The 18639-nt window shown below is 29.9% G+C and overlaps 5 protein-coding genes across 8 annotated transcripts; 1 reads left to right on the forward strand and 4 right to left on the reverse strand.

The window, feature by feature from the left end:
- Nucleotides 1–157: 157 nt before the first annotated feature.
- LOC128393105 (serine/threonine-protein phosphatase 5-like) lies at nucleotides 158–4586 on the reverse strand. 3 transcript variants are annotated; one of them, XM_053353233.1, is made up of 2 exons: nucleotides 4436–4586; nucleotides 158–2086 (listed from the first exon to the last, which is right to left on the reverse strand). In XM_053353233.1, the coding sequence occupies exon 2, from the start codon at nucleotides 2037–2039 to the stop codon at nucleotides 522–524; it is 1518 nt and encodes a 505-aa protein (XP_053209208.1). In that variant the 5' UTR covers nucleotides 2040–2086; nucleotides 4436–4586; the 3' UTR covers nucleotides 158–521. The 3 variants fall into 3 exon arrangements, with proteins under 3 accessions (XP_053209208.1, XP_053209207.1, XP_053209209.1); XM_053353232.1 differs by lacking the exon at nucleotides 4436–4586 and adding an exon at nucleotides 2530–2689; XM_053353234.1 differs by lacking the exon at nucleotides 4436–4586 and adding an exon at nucleotides 2157–2328.
- Nucleotides 2800–4570, reverse strand: LOC128393112 (DNA repair protein complementing XP-A cells homolog). The gene is made up of 4 exons (XM_053353242.1): nucleotides 4433–4570; nucleotides 3900–4110; nucleotides 3214–3826; nucleotides 2800–3114 (listed from the first exon to the last, which is right to left on the reverse strand). The coding sequence occupies exons 2-3, from the start codon at nucleotides 4076–4078 to the stop codon at nucleotides 3391–3393; spliced, it is 615 nt and encodes a 204-aa protein (XP_053209217.1). The 5' UTR covers nucleotides 4079–4110; nucleotides 4433–4570; the 3' UTR covers nucleotides 2800–3114; nucleotides 3214–3390.
- Nucleotides 4587–4706: 120 nt separating the features above from the next.
- LOC128393306 (uncharacterized) lies at nucleotides 4707–7028 on the reverse strand. Of its 2 annotated transcripts, none has more exons than XM_053353452.1 (5): nucleotides 6983–7028; nucleotides 6621–6702; nucleotides 6084–6480; nucleotides 5972–5994; nucleotides 4707–5863 (listed from the first exon to the last, which is right to left on the reverse strand). In XM_053353452.1, the coding sequence occupies exons 3-5, from the start codon at nucleotides 6434–6436 to the stop codon at nucleotides 5010–5012; spliced, it is 1230 nt and encodes a 409-aa protein (XP_053209427.1). In that variant the 5' UTR covers nucleotides 6437–6480; nucleotides 6621–6702; nucleotides 6983–7028; the 3' UTR covers nucleotides 4707–5009. The 2 variants fall into 2 exon arrangements, with proteins under 2 accessions (XP_053209427.1, XP_053209428.1); XM_053353453.1 differs by lacking the exon at nucleotides 6983–7028 and adding an exon at nucleotides 6938–6956.
- A 78-nt stretch (nucleotides 7029–7106) lies between these two features.
- On the forward strand, nucleotides 7107–8653 carry LOC128393307 (uncharacterized). Its single transcript, XM_053353455.1, has 2 exons — nucleotides 7107–7809; nucleotides 7913–8653. Exons 1-2 carry the CDS (start codon nucleotides 7539–7541, stop codon nucleotides 8287–8289), a joined length of 648 nt encoding a protein of 215 aa, XP_053209430.1. The 5' UTR covers nucleotides 7107–7538; the 3' UTR covers nucleotides 8290–8653.
- On the reverse strand, nucleotides 8619–13607 carry LOC128393300 (probable ATP-dependent RNA helicase DHX37). The gene is made up of 15 exons (XM_053353446.1): nucleotides 13189–13607; nucleotides 12998–13098; nucleotides 12057–12927; nucleotides 11862–11975; nucleotides 11693–11794; nucleotides 10898–11625; nucleotides 10731–10827; nucleotides 10489–10657; nucleotides 10167–10405; nucleotides 9925–10081; nucleotides 9736–9856; nucleotides 9608–9668; nucleotides 9401–9515; nucleotides 8923–9336; nucleotides 8619–8839 (listed from the first exon to the last, which is right to left on the reverse strand). The coding sequence occupies exons 1-15, from the start codon at nucleotides 13498–13500 to the stop codon at nucleotides 8721–8723; spliced, it is 3720 nt and encodes a 1239-aa protein (XP_053209421.1). The 5' UTR covers nucleotides 13501–13607; the 3' UTR covers nucleotides 8619–8720.
- Nucleotides 13608–18639: the final 5032 nt, after the last annotated feature.

An 18639-nucleotide genomic window follows, 5' to 3' on the forward strand; every position in this document is an offset into this window, starting at 1 on the left:
AAATTGAACACAATTAACTCCCAACCAAAGGAATTAATTAATTACAACAATTAGAAGATTAATTCTAAAATTAAACATTTAATTATCTGTAATCAATTAGTAATCTAATTAAAGAACAGGTTAAATCCGATAAAACGAGATGAGAACGAAAAAGAAAACCAAAGAATCAATTAAGTTTTTTTTAATTAATTTGATTATTAATCAATATTTACAAAGAAAATTGTTTCTCTCAAAATCTTAATTATTTTTTCTGGTGATTATTTTATTTTCTTTACTATTAAACTTTACTTTGAATGTTTTTTTTTCTTGTTTTTCTTTCATTCTCTGTTGATGTTGCTGCTGATTTGATAATTATTACGTTATGTAATATCATTGGTGTGTGTGTGTGTCTTTGTGTTGTTAATTAGTCTTAATTAAGCTGCTAATGGCGATGGTATTGTTGTTGTTGTTGTTGTTATTGTTGTTGTCGTGGTGGTGGTAAAGGTTGAGGTGGGCAAAAGAAGGAGAAAGTTGTATTCATTTTAAGACCTGAGACCGAAAAAACTTGAAGCATAAGCCATCGGCTTAACATCGGGATGAGGCACTTCCGAGTAGGTAATATAATCGGGTATCATATATTTACCATTCATGTTAATAAAAGCTCCCTGATTACCGATGGCATCACAATAATTAGGAGCTGAAAAGACTGTGATCATCTTACCATGATGAGCTACTTCATAGCCTTGGTGTTTAACTTCATGACTTCGAATTATGTAATCAAGATTATTAAATTTACAAAAATTGTGAGTCACATCAGGACCAAATTGTATTCCAACACCTCGTTTAGACGGTGCTCGGCCATGTTTATTCATTGGATCGGACCATAAAAGTTCACACATGATTCCTTCATCGGGTGGTTGTCGGAAACGATCAACTTTCCTTATATCATCTAGGGTAACGGTATCGGAACTGAAAAGGCCACCATGCATTACCAGTACTCGTTTATTAAGGCAATGGGCAAGGGGTAACAGGTTAAACGTTTCCGTGAATAGGTCATACATTGTGGACGAATATTTACTTTTAACTTCACCCTCGAAACCGTACATTTGGTTCATTGTTTGGCTTTCATGGTTTCCCCTGGACATGAAGAAATGGTCTGGATAAAGAGCTTTAAAGGCGAATAGGGTAAGAATACATTCAACTGAAAATGAGCCACGATCAACAAAATCACCATTAAACAGGTAGGGATTAGTTTCTGATGGAAGTTCGTTAAGTCGAAAAATATTGAGTAAATCAAAATATTGTCCATGAATATCACCACACACGGTAAACTTTGAATACTCGGTTTGGGGAATTGTTACATCTACTAATGAGTTACACTTTCTAAACAAATCGGCTACTTGTAAAATAATCATATAGGCATATTTTTTATCCAACTTTTTACCTTGTTTAAAGGTTTCGATTAATGCTTGGACAAATTCAAGTGTAACTTGACCATTAACCAAATGTGGACCATCATAATTGGATTCACATTCCATACTATCTGGATCAATTGTGGATGCAATTGATTTCTCGCAATCAACTGAAATTGCTTTTTCAAAGGCTTGTTTACGAATTAATCTTTTACATTCATTGAGTCTCAATCGTGCTTCCTTATTTGATGGATTGATACGAAGAATATGTTCAAAATCTTTTAACGATTCCCTGTATTTACCTAAAGCCATGTGAGCCGCTGCACGACGATAATAACCTTTAACATAATTGGGATCACATTCAATGGCTTTTGTTGCATCGGAAAGAGCGTAACCAAAATTTTCTAAACGTAAATGAGCAATACTACGATTAGAGTAAAGTGTTGCTGAAGTATCATCATAACTAATGGCTTGCGAGTAAAGTAGAATTGCCTGGAGATAATCTTGATCTTTAAAATGTTGATTCGCTGTTTCCTTAAGTGTACAAGCCATTGCTATTCTCCCATCATTCCCGTTGTCTTGAGAGGCTAATGTTTCACTCGGTGGTGTTTCCGCCGGTGAAGAGCAAGCAAATGTTGCCGATGACATGGATGCCAGAATTTGAGTGAAGAAACCAAAACCAATAAATGAAACAACTAGATGATAGAATAAAAATAGAACAACAAAAACATTTATATTAGATAGACAATCATCAGATAAACTCACATGTACTATAGAGACTAGAGATAAAACTAATTGAAGACTTAATGTTAAAATCTAAACAAATGATAAGAAAACAATTGACTATTGATAGTCAATGGAAACCTAAGATTCTAATGGAAATTACAACAGGAGAATAGAAAAACATTCCAAAATGTCCCATGTGTAAATTCAAAGGTCAGTAAAATGGACGGAGAATCAATGTAAACATAGAGAGAGAGTGAAACCACACACACAAGAAAAAAAATAAAAGAGAAAAAACAGAAAAGAAAGAGATAGAAAGAGAAAGAAAAAAGAGAGACAGAAAATGAAAGGGTTTGCAAGAATAATAGAGAAAATAGAAAAAGTGTTTTTGGAATTAGAATACAATTTGACTTACCTTATAAATAGAAATTAATTTTGTCAGAGAAAAGCATAAATGGTGGAAAAAGATGATTAAATTAAAAAAGAAAGAAAAGTTAATCAAAAAGGTGAAATTAAATTAACACCAATTAAAGATCCAAACAGAATGAAAATAGAAACAGAAATGAAAGAAAATCTCATTTTCACTTTTCTTCAATTTCTTACAACAATCGATTAATCGATTCGCTTTTTTAAATGGAAAATAAATTAACTTGATTTAGTAATTTTCTTTTCTTATACTTTTCATATATATTAAATTAATTGTTCTCACTAATTTTTCATCTTTTATTTCAATATGTGATTTATATAAATGAAAATATTTTCAATCCATAGTTACATAAGTCAATTCATACAAATAAAATGGATTAACCCAAAAGGTTTTCGATAAAAACTTTGAAACAAAATGATAAGTTTGTTTCTTATGTAAATGTAAAAAGAGTTATAATCAACAATTAATGATGGATTTCTCATTAGCAACAGGAGATTAATAGATTTCTCATGATAAATATACGACTTTTCAATATAAACTCCCAATGAAACATCGAAGAATCCAGTCCACCAACTATAAAATTGAGAGGTGAGAGAAAAAAGTATTGATCAGTTAAATTCAGAATCAAATCAGAAAATCAGACAATTTTAGAGAGAAAATCAATGAAATTACCTGAAGATACATGGGATGGTTGAATCAATAACTGAATTGAAATCACTCAATTGTTAGAATCTTTTGTGGATTGAGGTAGATGAAGCAGTTTTCGTTTGGATCAATGAAAGAGCGAATAATTTTGATCTGAAAATCGAAACATTGGTTGGGCCAAATTGATTCCATATTGGTAATTGATTACATCTTTTCGTACGTTAAAACGTGACCACAAGTCTTGCAACTCTTTTCGAAAGTGTCATCCGACTTATTGTACTTTTCTTCCCCGTACTCATGGACATGAGTCGATGATTTTTTCTTATATAAACTACTTCTCACTGCCATTCTAAGAGTTTTCATCTTTTTATCATAGTCTTTCTTTTGTCTTTCTTTTCTTTTAACGGTACGTTTCTCCTTCTCTGCAATTAAGATTTCCTCAGTTCCCCACACTTCGAGTGCTCTTTCCTCGACCTGAATGTGTAAATAGAGTTTCATATCAGATCGAGCCAAAGGATTGGGATTCTTTTTAGCAATAAATCGTAATGGAGGTTCCCGTTGATCGAGATCACAATCTTTAAGAAGATATTCATTTTTCGCCTCAGTCCTGGTTATCAAACTGTGTTTATCCTTTGGATCTCTGGAAAGGAAAACATATCATATTGCTTTAGTTAATAGTCTAATTTTACTTGCAATTTAAATTAATCACTAACCTGCATATATTACAAACATTATAATCAAAATTGGTTTTCAAAAATGATTCAAAGAAACGTTTTTTACATTCATCACAAGTGAATACACTTGGTTTACTTGGAGTTTGGGTTGATGATGATGAACCTTCACCCGTTGTTGGTGTTGCTTGTGGTGTCAAGGGCGTTGTTGAGGTTGACATAATTACCAGAATTCCAATTATCAAAATTATAAAAAAAACCTAAAAAGAAAAATGGAAAATAGAATAGAATAAAATTACATTTGTTGATTTTGCCTCAGAGAATATGAGAAATCAAAGAACAAGAGAGAAGAAAATTTTGAAAATAACTGCAATTTAATTGGAGCCGTTAATCAGCAATTAACCATTTTTATGATTTAGCTTTTTAAGTGGTAATTAACTAATGAGATATTACGTATTATCATAAATTGTCCAATAAAAAGATAATTCAGTTGAAGAGAAATCAATGTAAACATAAAATGGAAATTTGAAGTGAAAGAGTGAATAGAATCTGTATTAGAAGAATAGAATTTGACTTACCTTATAAATAGAAATTAATTTTGTCAGTGAAAAGCATAAATGGTGGAAAAGATAATTAAATTAAAAAAGAAAGAAAAGTTAATCAAAAAGGTGAAATTAAATTAACACCAATTAAAGATCCAAACAGAATGAAAATAGAAACAGAAATGAAAGAAAATCTCATTTTCACTTTTCTTCAATTTCTTACAACAATCGATTAATCGATTCACTTTTTAAAGGGAACAAAAAATTGTCTTGATTTAGTAATTTTCTTAGCATTTTTAATTACTGGTTAGGTAAGAAATTAAATGTTTATTTGAATATATGAGAATACATACATAGTCAATTTGTAAAAATTAAGAGTTAAATTGATTAACTAGTAATGGAAACAAAGTAATAATATAAATTAGATTTTGATTCCATTAGAATATTAAAAATTAAAGTTAATATTAAATCAATCATCAAATTATTTAAGCAATGATTATTAACTTGTATGGTTAAGTTGCCAATTATTGTGCGTGAATTTCGTGCTTTGTGAGGGATGAAAAAGTAGATAAATTCAGAGTTACCAAAGTTAATTGTGAGTTAATTGTACTTAAAGACGAATTCCTGGAACCGCTGGTAAAGGTCGTTTTGGATTCTCCTTGTTATCAGATGAATATGGAACTTGATAATTTGATAGTGAGGAAGTAGAATTTGCAAGTAGATGATGAATATTGGCAGAATTGTGTTCATTTAACCCAATGTAATGAGGAATCATTTTTGATTGCTGATTTTGTGAGTGCAAATCAATTCGAGTTGATTGATTGTTTGTCATGTAATTGAGTTGAGAATTGTGAATAATTTGTGATCCATGTTCAGTTGGCAATAAGGGAACTGCACTTGCGATATTTGTAAGGCCAGATCGTTGTCGTCGTGTATATGATCTTGATTGGTCGTTGTAATTGTCATTGGTTGTTAGATAAGCAACATAATCATAATTAGTGTTAACTGATTCAGATGGTAATAATGTCGCAGGTGAACCAAGGTGAGCAGCGATTCTCATGGCATCGGCAACTTCTGAATAGATATGAGCTGTGTAAGGTGAGGAGGGATCTCTGATAAGTAGTGTGCCCGGTATTTGAGAGCAATTAAGATTTACTCTGGCAGAATCGAGTTCATCGTAAACAGGACTTGAGGTACAACTGCTTCCATAAGGTAGATTGGTGTATTCAACGATATCGGTTCTTCTTGGATCAACCATTTCATGGTGAAGACCAGTTGATTCATCTCTACATCTCCAGTATTTATTAGGAATTGATGTTTTAGTTGAACAACTGGTGATGATACTTTGAGGAGATTTCTCATTAACAACGGGGGATAGACAGTTTTCTGGTGATGAAGATGTGACATCTTTCTGATTTTTCATTATACTCTCAGTGAAAATTGAACAAGAATCCAGTCCAAAAACTATGATTGATTAAAAAAAAAGAATATAATAAAAGAAATAAATTAAATCAAGTGAGTAAAATGATAACAAAACAATTTAGAATAAACTTATAATACAATTGTAATTACCTGTTGATGGTAGAAACTTCCATCTAAAGTTAAAGATAAAGAGAATAAATAGTAAAGTAATTAGATAATTATCAACTCTAGAAATGATTTGGTGTTCGAAACTTTGACTTACCTTCTCCATTTGATTAGAATGAAGAGTAAAATGATACAAAGGATAGTTGAACCAAGAACCGAGCCGAATAATAATGAAAACCATGAATTATTAGCACCATTTTCGGGTTGAGACAAATGAATGGGCTCAGAATCTTTCAGGTTACCAAATGTATTACAAAAGTTACAACCTTCGGTTTCAATATTACCAGGTAGAGAATCATTTTCTGCTAAGAATTGAAACAGAAAAGGTGGTAAAGGCGGCGGTGGTGGTAACCAATCAGGCGGAGGTCCAATTTCATCAATATAGTTACAAAATATATCAGGACATTGTAATGAGCTACCGTTGTAAGAAGGGCCGATTGAAAGTGACATTTCTCAAGCAAATTGTACTTGGATTAGATGTAGAATGTCTGTAACTAAGAACAAAAAAAAAGAATTAACAAAATCCTGTCCCATTGAAAATAAGAATAAACGGAAAAGAGAACAAAAAATCCAAAGAGAAATTGGAAGTTCCAAAGAGAAAAAGAAAAAGAAAAGTAACGATAAATTGACATACCTTAGAATTAGAGAAAATCACTGATCAATTCATCCTTTTCTAATGTAAGAAAATACCAGCACAATGGCTTAGAAAATCGAATCTAAGAGCAAATTAAAAAAAAACACAATTAAATTATTAATAAATGAATAAAATTAGTTGAGAAACTAAAACATAAACAAAGAAAATTTTGTCAATGCAGAGAACAAGAATTAAGAAAATCAAACTCAAGTAAAAGCTCAACTTTAAGATGTTCAATTTAAACGATAACAATCAAAGAGATACAAAAGTTACTCTATTTAAGAGAATTAAAATTATAAACAATTAAATTAACTCACAAAAAGTAAATTAATCAATGATAATAAACAGAAACGTTGACTAACCTTTTTGATTGAAGAAAAATTTACTTCTCAATGTAACTAAAAGTCGACCAAGAGATGGCAGCACAATCGATTCTCTTGTCTTGTTGATGTTTTTTTCAGATTAACAAGACATCCAATTAATTGACAATTAACTTTAATTAAAGATTCAATTTGTACTCCGAAAATGTAAATTCTGTAAGAAATTAATATCTGTGAATTGTGTGTTCTCCAGTGAACTTAATTGATTCTCTTTGTTTTTTTCTTCTTTTGAAAGGATTGAAACATATTCCATTTTGAAATTGTTTCTCCTCAACCTTAAGAGATGAACTGGACTAATCAGATTAATTCTTATTCTTTAACAATTAATTTTGTGTGATCATTTTAAATTTCTATCTATATTTCAGTTCTATTGTATGACGATTATTCTGCAATCTGTGAAATTCAATAAGAGAGAAAAAAGAGTTTGTTAAATTGCTTCCAATTGAAGGTTGATCAGTTTATTTGGCTGAACCTTTTTTGTTTTGTTTCCTAACCAATTTTCAAATTTGATTTACACTTTGACCTCTCATTGTGTATCATGGCTTCAATTTCTGTCCCAGAATTTAAGGTTATCCTTTGTGGAGAATATGGTGTTGGTAAAACTTCATTGTTCCGTCGATTTACTTTGGACACTTTTATCGATACCTCTGGTTACAGTAATTCCCAAGCTCGTCAATCAACCCTTGGTCTTGATCATGCAAGTCGAAAGTATGAATTAGATGGATTTAAGACAATTAAGATTCAACTTTGGGACACTGGTGGATTAGAAAGAGTTGCATCCATGACCAATTCTTACTATAAATTTGCTGGTTCGTTTATTTCTCTTTTATCCTCATCATCAATCTTATCATTGTGACAATGAAAATACTAATAATTTATTTTACTTTTTTCTATTCTCCATTTATTATTTAGATGCTGCTCTTCTTGTTTTCAGTCTTAATTCATTGGAATCTTTCCATTTTATCAGTCAACATTTACTCGAGATACTTTCTCTTGCTGAAAATGCGAAAATATTTTTAGTTGGTAATAAGAGTGATAAAAGTCTTCATGAAGTATCAGATTCAGATATTGAAATGTTTATGGAACAATTTCCAAAATTTGAAGGTTTATATAAAGTCTCATGTAAAAACAATACCGGAGTAAAGGAGATGTTCAATGAAATTGCTGAAAAATTAGCGAACACAAGTTACAAGAGTAATTTGGATGCCCTTAAATTACATAATCAAGAATCATCTTATGTTAATGAATCCAGTTCATCAAATATAAGTGACTTTTGCTGTGCCAAATAATTTAACATCCATGAGGTGAAGGCAAAAACAAAAACAAAGCTCATCAAAGATGAAAATCCAAGTGTAAATATTGAGAGAGACGATTAAATTGACCAATACTTAATGGTACTAATCAATCAACTGGATTTTCATTTGAACATTTAACGAATCACTAATGAAACTCAGCAAATCTATTTAACTGTTTACGAAAATTGCTCATTCTCAAAAGCCTAATGATCAAAGGTCTAGAATAACATGAAAGAGAAATCAAAATCAAAATCACAATCGATTAATCAATCAATACGAAATTGTCTTAATTTCCAATTTATTAACTCAAATTAAACCCAATGTAAAGAAATAAATAGTTTATTTCTACCCAAAGAAATGGGAAAATTTGATTATATGTTATTTACATTAATTATTAAACATTTTTCCTAAAAAAATGATTCCAATCAAGTTGATTCAGTTGATTTGATTTCTATTGAATCAGATTTATCTAATGGTGGCCATTCACTGGTTATCTCAAGGTGATAAGCTTCAGGTATCCATTGGAGATATTCAATTAATAGATCTGCCAACAAAGACAATAACAATTAATTGGATTAGTTAATGAGCCAAGGAGATAGATAATCAATTAACGATGATTAAACTTACATTTAGGATCTTCTTTCCATTTTTTTATTAATCCTTGTCTAGTTAAGATTTTATCACTTCGAAGATTGATCAGAATTCCCTGAGTTCGTTTCTGTAATTTATACCATGATTTCTGCATGATCGATGGTGGCGATAGTAAAAGTGACCTTTTACTAGCGAAATATTTGATTACATCGCCTTCCAGAAGAAACCGAACAAACCAATGATATTTATCATATTCTTCGTCCGTTTCGGGATAATCAATTTCGGCATCCGGAATCGGCCAATTAAGAGGACCAAATGTACAAGTTACTGTACATTTAAGGCGATCAGTGATCGCATCGTAACGAGGCATTGGTTCAATTAATGGCTTTGAAAATTTACACATGGCTGGTGCATAGATCGGTAACCATTCAGGTTCAATAGCGACAACATCTGATTAAGTGAATTGATCAATTAGTTAAACAATTAATTCAAATGCAAATGAATTTGTACTTACGTCTCATGAAAAGTTTCTGAGTTTCATAAATCTCCTGATAAATAATCCATTCTGGTGATAAATCATAAACTACTGAATCAGTTGAAATGAAAACGGGTAAATCAAGCTCAGTACTCTAATTGTCGAGAATTAAATTAGAAAGAAAATGAATTAACCAAACAATTAGTATTCAAATCAATTGTCAAATGATAATAGAAAACAATTTACCTGGTAAGCTTTTTTCAATTTTCGTTTATCTTCATCTTTTTTCTCGTCTTCAGGCATTAACCTAATTGGTTAATAGAAAAGTTTTAGTTCAGAATTTTGATTCGATACGATTGAAATTAGTTAATTACCTGGCAACATGATCAAATAGACCAGAAAGTAAAACTTGGCGTAAACATTTAGCTTGAGCATCACTTGGAGGAGTCATTTTCATGTCCATTGGAAATTCAAGTTGAGGAAAAATAGTAACAACTGAAACAAAAAGATCAACAAATTAACTAATACAATTTAGACAAATAGTAAATCTAATTTATACTTACTTTCTTTCTGTAATTGTTGTCGTAATTTACGAATTTCATTCATTGCTTTGAATCGAAGACCATATTTACTACAAAACTCTGGAGCACAATCGACATGTTCCCAAGCTCCAATTGCACAGAGAAAAATCATCATATCTCCTAATAGTAAACTATTACCCTGAAAAGCACAATTGTGATGAGAGAAAAAGATAATCAATTAATCAAAACAAATTAACTAAATTGAAAGAACCAATTAAACTCACTGAGCCAGCCCATCTTTTCCTAATTGTTGCTAATTTATCTTTGTACAAACGTTTACCATCATCTTCGGAGCCCATGATTGTTGAAGATACGAATAATTCTTGGACAGTTAGAGCGGAAACAATTGACACTCCATAGGAAATTAAATTATGTTGTGATGTAAGAATTAACATTTTAGCATAACGAGGACTCAACGGGAAATATGATAAAACTTTTCCCAAAGGTGTGATCCGGTTAATATCTTTGAGTGACAAAAAAAAGAGGATAATTAGATTGTGACGATTAAGATGAATGAGAGAATAAAAGATTTAAATTGCTAATTACATTTAAATTGTTTTCTACTTCGGGTTCGTTTCACATTGAATTTTGTGCTAATTATTTTGCTCGTTTTAAGGGCTCCAAGTAAAACTAAACGTTTCTCCGCTGCGGTCACATTTTCGGCCTTTGGTGGTGTCGGGAACGGGAAATTTTTCACATTGTCTATATTCATCGACTAAAAAAAATAATGAGACATGAATTATTAATACAATTAAAACGCAATCAATTGTTAAATTTGAAATATTTACCTTCATTTGTAGGACAAGATCATCGATCGGTTTTCTTACAATTTCTGGATCACTGAAGTCTTTAAAATTATCTTGAAATATTGCTGATGAATATAATCTGATTATAATGAGACGAAAATATTTAATTAGTGTTAATTGTCAAATCTGATGAAAAGATTTAAATTCACCTGTAACAATGACCAGGACCCATTCTACCAGATCGACCAGCTCTTTGGTCAGCTGAGGCTTTTGATGTCCAGTCGATGAGAAAAGTTGATACTCCGGTAACTTGATCATAAAATTTCATCTTCACTTTTCCAGTATCGACAACATACTTTATATTTGGAATGGTCAGCGATGTTTCAGCGATATTAGTGGACACAACGCAAAGTCGTACACCTTCTGGAGGATTTTCGAAAATTTTCCGTTGCCTCTTCTCATTGAGATGAGAAAAAAGTGGTAAAACGTAGAGAGGGTCACTACAAGAGACGACAAGGTCATCATTAAGTTCACCTCCATCATTAGGAACAATATCATCATCATTATCTGATACATCATCGGCAAGGTCAATATCTTGACCATAAGCGTCCAAATCGATTGCTGGTGAAATGTCGGCCAATGTTTTCGGTTTACCTCGTCGTAGTTTTTTGGCCTCTTTTCGGGATAATTTTTTCACCTCAAGTTCATCTTTCTTTTCCTTTTGTTGGGCGATTGAATTTTCGTTAAAAGGAAAAGTTCGTCGCAATTTTTGACACAGTGTAATTACTTCTTGCTGACCAGTTAGAAAGACCAATATTCCTCCATTTTTGGGCATATTCCGATGGATTTTACAAACTTTATTATAAGCTTCGGAAAGATAATCATCAGGAGTGATCTTATTGAAATGTGTAGTAACAGGATATTGTCGAGATTTGATCTGGAACAAAGTTCAAAGTTTATGATTAACTATAATGAAGATAAATTCATTAAACTAATTAACTTACCTCGATGACCGGAGGTTTTGATTTGAATAGATTAGGATTTTTAATAAAATCATCAACTCTCAAAGTAGCGGACATAATGATCAACTTAAGTGGATCTTGTTTCTGATTTAAACGGAAAAGTAACAATTATTAATCAATAGAAGTTAACATTTGATTATGCAAATCTTACCCTAGATCTTAATTTAATTATCCTGGACAGTAGACCAATTAAAATATCTGAATAAACGGTTCGCTCATGAGCTTCGTCAATAATGATAACAGAGTAAGAAGATAAAAGTAAATCCTGTAAAATGAATGACACAATTTAAAGTTAAATTGTTAGTTATCTTGTTGATTGTATGGTTTTGATTTTTTTTTTCGATACCTTTTGAATCTCTTTTAACAATATACCATCGGTCATGAATTTGATTGCTGTTTTATCGGAACAATTTCCCTCGAAACGGATTTGGTAAGAAACAATTTCATTGGATAGATTCATTTCGTGACCGACACGATGGGACATTGCAATGGCCGCTACTCGACGTGGTTCGGTTATTCCGATTCTCTTGTTAATTGCATAACCTGCTTCGTACAAAAATTGTGGTATTTGTGTCGTTTTACCTGATCCAGTTTCACCACATAATATGGTAACATCATTGTATCTAATTTTCTCCATGATAAATTGTTCTTCGCTAATTATTGGCAATTTTGATCGAGATGCTTCAATGGCTGGATCACGATTTACAGGAACAAATTTAGTTGTCATATCGACGTAATTAGTTTCCTTTTTAGATTTACTCGATTCCTTGGTTTCAACCTTATCGTTTTCATCTGATTTTTTGGTTAAATCTTCACTGGATTGATTATCTGTTTCATTTTTTGTTTCAGTTTCGTCACTTTGTTTATTATCATAATTTTCTCCTTGATTATTGGCTGAATTTTCCGATTCTTCTTGTGGATGTTCATTGGTTGGATTTTCTTTTTCTTTGGCAGAATTTTCAGTCTCAATCACTCCTGGTGTTTGGACTTTATCTTCTTCACTGCCTATCAAAGGCTTCTCATCTTCTCCAGCTTCTTCTTCCTCTTCCTCCGATTCAGTTTCATCGTCAGATTTTTCGAATCCAAGAACATTACCACCTAATTTAGTTTTCTTCGGATCCAAACTATTGATTGATTTTCGTTTCCTCTTGCTAACCGTTCGGATCTTTCCTGGTTCACTAGTCACTGCCTGTAGATCATAAACTTCTTCAATACCCCTATAAATACAATCAAGAGAAAGAAAGAAATTAATTGATAAATATAAACAATATAGAGAGTTAATCAAACCTTTTCAATCCTTTAGTATGTAAATTACTAGTCGAGGCCAAGGCACTGTAAGTTTGAGCATCCAATTGATGTTTTTGTAATTCTTCTAGAATTTTAGATCTCTAAACAGAAAAATTAAGCAAACAATTGATTAGAATCAGAGAAAAAAAAATGGAAATAGAGAGAGAAAGAATAATTAAAATCATAATTACATCTTGAATTTTTTGTTTCCTTTCCAAAACTTTCCTTAATTTTTTCTGCTTTTTCAGAGATAAAACCTTTTTCGGTTTCTTTTTACTTGGAACTTCCGATTCTTTCACCTTACCATCATTTACAGCCTTGTTACTGGGAAGAACCAAAGGATTAGCATCATCATATTTCCTATTATCAACATCAAATTCAATTTTAACCACATTCTTTTTATCCTCATCAGTTGAAGTAACATTTTTGGTAGACAATTTTGTCGTTTGATTGGATCCTTTTCGAGCCTTAAAATTTTTCCTTCTTGCCACCGAACGACCCATAATTTAAACGCAAACAAACACCATAGAAAATAAATTATCAAACGAAAGAATTAATTAATTAACTAATAATTAAACGAGAACAAGTTAAACATGTTAACAAGAGAGTTTAAAAAAAAACGAAAACAAAAAAACATGTGGATAGAAATTCGAGTCAAGTGCCATCTGGTGAGAGAAACGACAACTCTTTTAGAAGAAAATTTTGAAATTCGAAAATGCGAAAATCAAAACAAACAATCAGCTGTAGTTTCTTTTGTAAGAGGAAAATGTCAGTTACTTTAAAGAACGTTATTAATTAATTGTGATTTATTTTTCCATCTTTTAATGGTAACAATTTGTTTCTATTGTGCTTAAGTTCCACTTTTAACTTAGTGTAAAATGTAACAATTAGAAGAAACTGAGAAACTTAATAAAGAAACGGAAATAAAAGGTAAGTTTAAAAAGAAAGAGAAAAGATTATCAGCTTTCTTTTCATTTCTTTTCTTCTTTGTCTGTACCTTTTGTGTTTCTCGTTCTCTCTCTCTCTCTTACTATTTTTCTCTTTCTACGCAATCTTTGTCTTCTTCTTCATTTTATCATCATCATTTTCTTCATCTTCTTAGCAAAAAAGAAACAATTTAGAAAACAATTAATCATCTAATTCTGTTTTTAGTGTTACTGTTAATTTCTAATTGATTTGCATAATGATGATGATGTAAATCTATTGATAAAATCTCACCGTGTGTCTATTTCTCTTTCTATTTCCATCATGATAATTCCGTGTTCCATCAATTACAACCATTGTCTTGGTTAAATTACACTGATTTCAATCGGAATTATCATCATCAGCCTCGCGATTAACCAAAATCATCACTCACATCATTTTTTTTTCTCTAGATTTAACAACAACATCACAAGATTTGGCTTCTCTCTCTCTCTCTCAATATCTTCCAACAATCATCATGCTAATATACAGTAAGTTAAATTGTTAGACAACCAAATCATTCATTTCCATCATCTTAATAATTTTCTTTCTGTAATCTAAGTGTTCATAATCATTGCATATTAAGTTAAATTGTAAAAAGAAACAAAAATTAACTGATTAATCTTTCTGTTTTGTTTTTCCATCTCTTTTTCATTATTTCCTCATCGTCACCATCATTCTTGGCCTGTCAACAATTATCCAACTATACAATCTTGAAACTGGTAATTCAATCATTTCAAACCAACACCAACAATCAAATTAACTAAATTGCTGTCTAACAACATTGGCTTATCATCTTTAATCATCTTTCTCTCGCCATTAAAACTCCTTTTTTTTATTCATCATTTACAAACCAGAATTAACCAGGTTTTCACTTTCCATCAAACAAATTAGAAATCAGGTAACATTAATTATCTATTTACCTGTCTATCTAAATACAAACTAACTGTTCAACTACCTTAACAATTAATTCGTATGACCCAATTTCATTTGTTATATTATCTTGTTTATTTTTTTCTCGATCTCTGGTAATTGATGTTGATTAATTTTTATTTCCTCTTTTCTTTTTTTTTCTAATTACAGTTTCATATACTTAACTAAATAGTACAACTTGATTAATCTTCTCATCATTTTTTTCCCAATGTGAACTTACCTTTGTCTGGATTTAATCATCAACATAACCATTATTCCAGTTAAATTTATCTTAACAATTAATACCAATTTTCCAATCAAACGGAAAATCAAAAAATCAACAATCAAATTGATCAAAACTTATCAACAACCCGTTTAACCAACATTGATTATCATTACCTGCCTATCCTTTAACTATCTACCTTAATTTGGTGTATTTCAAGTGACAATTATGTAATATTATCACTCTGATTCAGAGCATTATTATTCAACATCTCCACCAACAATTAACGTCATATTTTATTCACTATTTAATTTTTTTGTGTACTCTAAGTGTTAACTGTCATATTTAAGTGCTAAATTTCATCAGATCAATTGTCATCATTCAAGAAATTCAAGTATATCAATTAATTGTTGGACTTGTGTTATTATTCAACGTTATTCTTATTGTTATCTGTTTACTTATGATCCAAGCAATTAAGCGACATCTAAAAAGGTCAGTATAAAACAATTAATTTACCTAAATTACTAATCATTGATTAGTTAATTACACTTTTCTCACATCATTGTTATGTTTTTTTGTTTTAAATCATTTGCAATTCAATATTTTTACCATACATACACGATAATCATTAATTAATCTAGTTCAAATTGTCGATTCAATATTGAAAATACAATTTAATTGTATTAATAATTGTGTATCATTATTAAGATAGAAACACAATTAACAAAGTCTGTGGATAATCATGAAAAAAAACCAACGCAACATTTAACCTGACATATGAATTTTCATCATAAATTTTCATTAATTAACCGATAATTAGTTTAATCCAATCTGTTTACTATTTAATTTACAATTAACTCCAAATTCAATTTACTGATCATTCATATGAGTATTAGTTTACAAGCAACAAAATTAGGTATTACATATAAGATTAACGATTACAATTTCATTAATCACTGATTATCTTGAAATTAATTACCAATGACAATTTACAACAATGTCCATGTACCGACAAAATCAACAATTAAGTTAATTGTTGCTTTTTTCACACAAAATATTAATAACTTTCACTTTCCTTATCCAATTGCTTCACCCACGAACCCAATAAACCTGATTAACTGACAATCACTGTTTTTAACAACATACACAGGTACAGGTTGACAACAATTTATTTTAATCACAATCTAATCAATATATCAATCAAGCATATTGTTGTACTTGAAACCATTTTCTTAATCATTTACTTTCATCAGTCTAATCATAATCATCATTGATTATAAACCTTTCAAGGTAAAAAGTCATGTTTAAATTTCATGGTGAAACCTTAACTTATTTTTCAACAGTTTAAAACTATTAATCTAATCCAATAACATCAACTAATCATAATCTAATCATGATGATAATTGTTATTACTATTATAATCAATAGTAAGTGTAGTAGTTAATGTTATTCATATTAGTTTAAAAAAAGAAATACATTTCTCCTTGATTGTAACTTTTTCAACTTTTCGTTATAATCATCATTATAATTATTACAATTTGTTATTTTTTTAACAATCAACTAATCATCATCATCATCATCATGAACAAGTAGTAATTTTAATTAACTTTCAGGTCAAAAATTAGCGTTTCTTTCAATTGATTGGCTAGTTAGTTGAAAGTAAAACCTTGTAAACTAAAAAAGTTAATCACAAAAATGATTTTGCATTTTTAACAATCTAGTTAATTCAATTACCACCAAATAATTAACAGTAACAATCAACTTAGTTAACTAGTGATAATCTAATACCTTATGTTTTCTACAATCTCATCTTACTCCATCTTCTTAATCCTAATCCTAATCCTAATCGACTTTTTTATTATTATCAATCTTCATCTTATTCACAAATTCATACATTGTATTGACAATTTAAGAATCAAATTAGCTCATAAGTATTACATTCACTTGACAGTGGAAAATTTGATTACATTATTTTAATCACTAGGATGATGATAATCTACTCACAATTGATCATGAAATGTTAATTTAACCATGAAAATTGAGGTAGAAAAATTTGTTTACCTGAGTATGGATACAGAATTAATCTTCATATTTTTTTTCTATGTAATTCTATTTACTTTGTATTCATGTTTATCTTTCCATCTCAATCTCATGATTATCAAGATTAATTTCATGGTAATTTAGATGAACATTAAATTGCTATGATTGTAATCAAAAAAAGTGATTTTTTTCCTTATTTTTTCCTCAAACAATTAACATTATTAATCTTAATTGTTGTCATGCTGGTGATCGTTTTTTTCGTTATGATAACTTTTGATTTCTTTCATTAATTGATTTTTAATTGTTATAAATTTCCTTTGACTATTAATGATGATTTCCATTTCGTAAATTAAGTTCATCGATAATAATCAAATTTGATTGTAATTTGATTAGTTAATCGTAATGATTTTTCTGGCTAAACTGTTGTTAAATTGTTCATTGATTGTCTTTCATCTGAATTTGGTTATTCTAAATATTGATTAATCTTAAACGTTAACAATTGTATTTACTGATTGTCTGATTTTATTCAATCCATTGTGTGTCCCTTTTTTGGTTTAATTGTTGTCTGATTTAGTTAATTACTTTTTCTGATTTCTTTATTGTTATTATTGAGCAAGTTAATTGCTACTCTATTACAATTTGTCATTCAATCAATTGTGTGGACAGTTAATTTTTGTACCAACTATTGATGAAAAAGATCCAATTCTTAATCTAGTTCAATGTTGAGTTAATTATGGTTGATTATTTTTTTTTAAATTTTAAATTTCATCAATTAAATGTCTCATTTTGATTGTTTTTGATTAACATGATCAACTGTCAGCAATTAACCAACCACCAGTTTATTATTGTTTATCCCTTTTACCTAATCATCAACCCAAATAAACATACAATTGGTTGACAAATTGTAACAATTTATCCTTGACAATTATTAAATCATAATAGTTACGTTTAAAAATTACAATTACAAACAATGAGAGAGAAAGTTTAATTTATTATCATTATAAATTGATTCCGGATTACAATTAAACTCTGTTACAATGACCTTAATCTAACTGAATCAAGTAAATCAACTATTACAAGCCAAAGCTAAATTGTTTGTTAATTTTCCTGCCAACACAATTAATCCAATTGGTAAATATTAAAGTTTACATTTGATTGTCAACCATTAAAACATTTCTTTATACAAAACCATCAAAATTGTGGTTAATTGTTGACAATCTAATTTTAATCTCCATCTTTAAATTTGATTTACATCTTTGATTATTATCTAGTTAACTATGACATCCAAGAAAAAATTAACAACGTAATCAAGTTACTTAAATCATAGCAATTTAAAGTTCCCATCACATTTAATTAATAACAATTTACCCTTGAGGATTTAAATATAACTTTAACACTTTGAGTACTTATCTTAGATTGAGAGTTTTTTTTTATAAAAATTAAATTTGATTTCATCATATGTGATTTAATTAAAATCCTTCATACAATATAGATACAAAAGCAA

The sequence above is a fragment of the Panonychus citri genome, unplaced genomic scaffold (assembly GCF_014898815.1).
Source record: "Panonychus citri isolate SS breed McGregor unplaced genomic scaffold, ASM1489881v1 Contig00138, whole genome shotgun sequence".
NCBI classification, from domain to species: domain Eukaryota; kingdom Metazoa; phylum Arthropoda; class Arachnida; order Trombidiformes; family Tetranychidae; genus Panonychus; species Panonychus citri.

Bases quoted from the DNA above. Each gene is read 5' to 3' on its own strand.
- LOC128393105 (XM_053353233.1), bottom strand. From the start codon at position 2,039: ATGTCATCGGCAACATTTGCTTGCTCTTCACCGGCGGAAACACCACCG.
- LOC128393112 (XM_053353242.1), bottom strand. From the start codon at position 4,078: ATGTCAACCTCAACAACGCCCTTGACACCACAAGCAACACCAACAACG. The intron at 3,827-3,899 runs GTTAGTGATTAA...TTTCCTTTCCAG, and splicing joins AATGTTTGTAATATATGCAG to AGATCCAAAGGATAAACACA.
- LOC128393306 (XM_053353452.1), bottom strand. From the start codon at position 6,436: ATGTCACTTTCAATCGGCCCTTCTTACAACGGTAGCTCATTACAATGT. The intron at 5,995-6,083 runs GTAAGTCAAAGT...CTTTAACTTTAG, and splicing joins ATTCTAATCAAATGGAGAAG to ATGGAAGTTTCTACCATCAA. The intron at 5,864-5,971 runs GTAATTACAATT...AATCAATCATAG, and splicing joins GAAGTTTCTACCATCAACAG to TTTTTGGACTGGATTCTTGT.
- LOC128393307 (XM_053353455.1), top strand. From the start codon at position 7,539: ATGGCTTCAATTTCTGTCCCAGAATTTAAGGTTATCCTTTGTGGAGAA. The intron at 7,810-7,912 runs GTTCGTTTATTT...TTTATTATTTAG, and splicing joins TTCTTACTATAAATTTGCTG to ATGCTGCTCTTCTTGTTTTC.
- LOC128393300 (XM_053353446.1), bottom strand. From the start codon at position 13,500: ATGGGTCGTTCGGTGGCAAGAAGGAAAAATTTTAAGGCTCGAAAAGGA. The intron at 11,626-11,692 runs GTAAGTTAATTA...ACTTTGTTCCAG, and splicing joins CAAAACCTCCGGTCATCGAG to ATCAAATCTCGACAATATCC. The intron at 10,406-10,488 runs GTAATTAGCAAT...TGTCACTCAAAG, and splicing joins AAGTAGAAAACAATTTAAAT to ATATTAACCGGATCACACCT.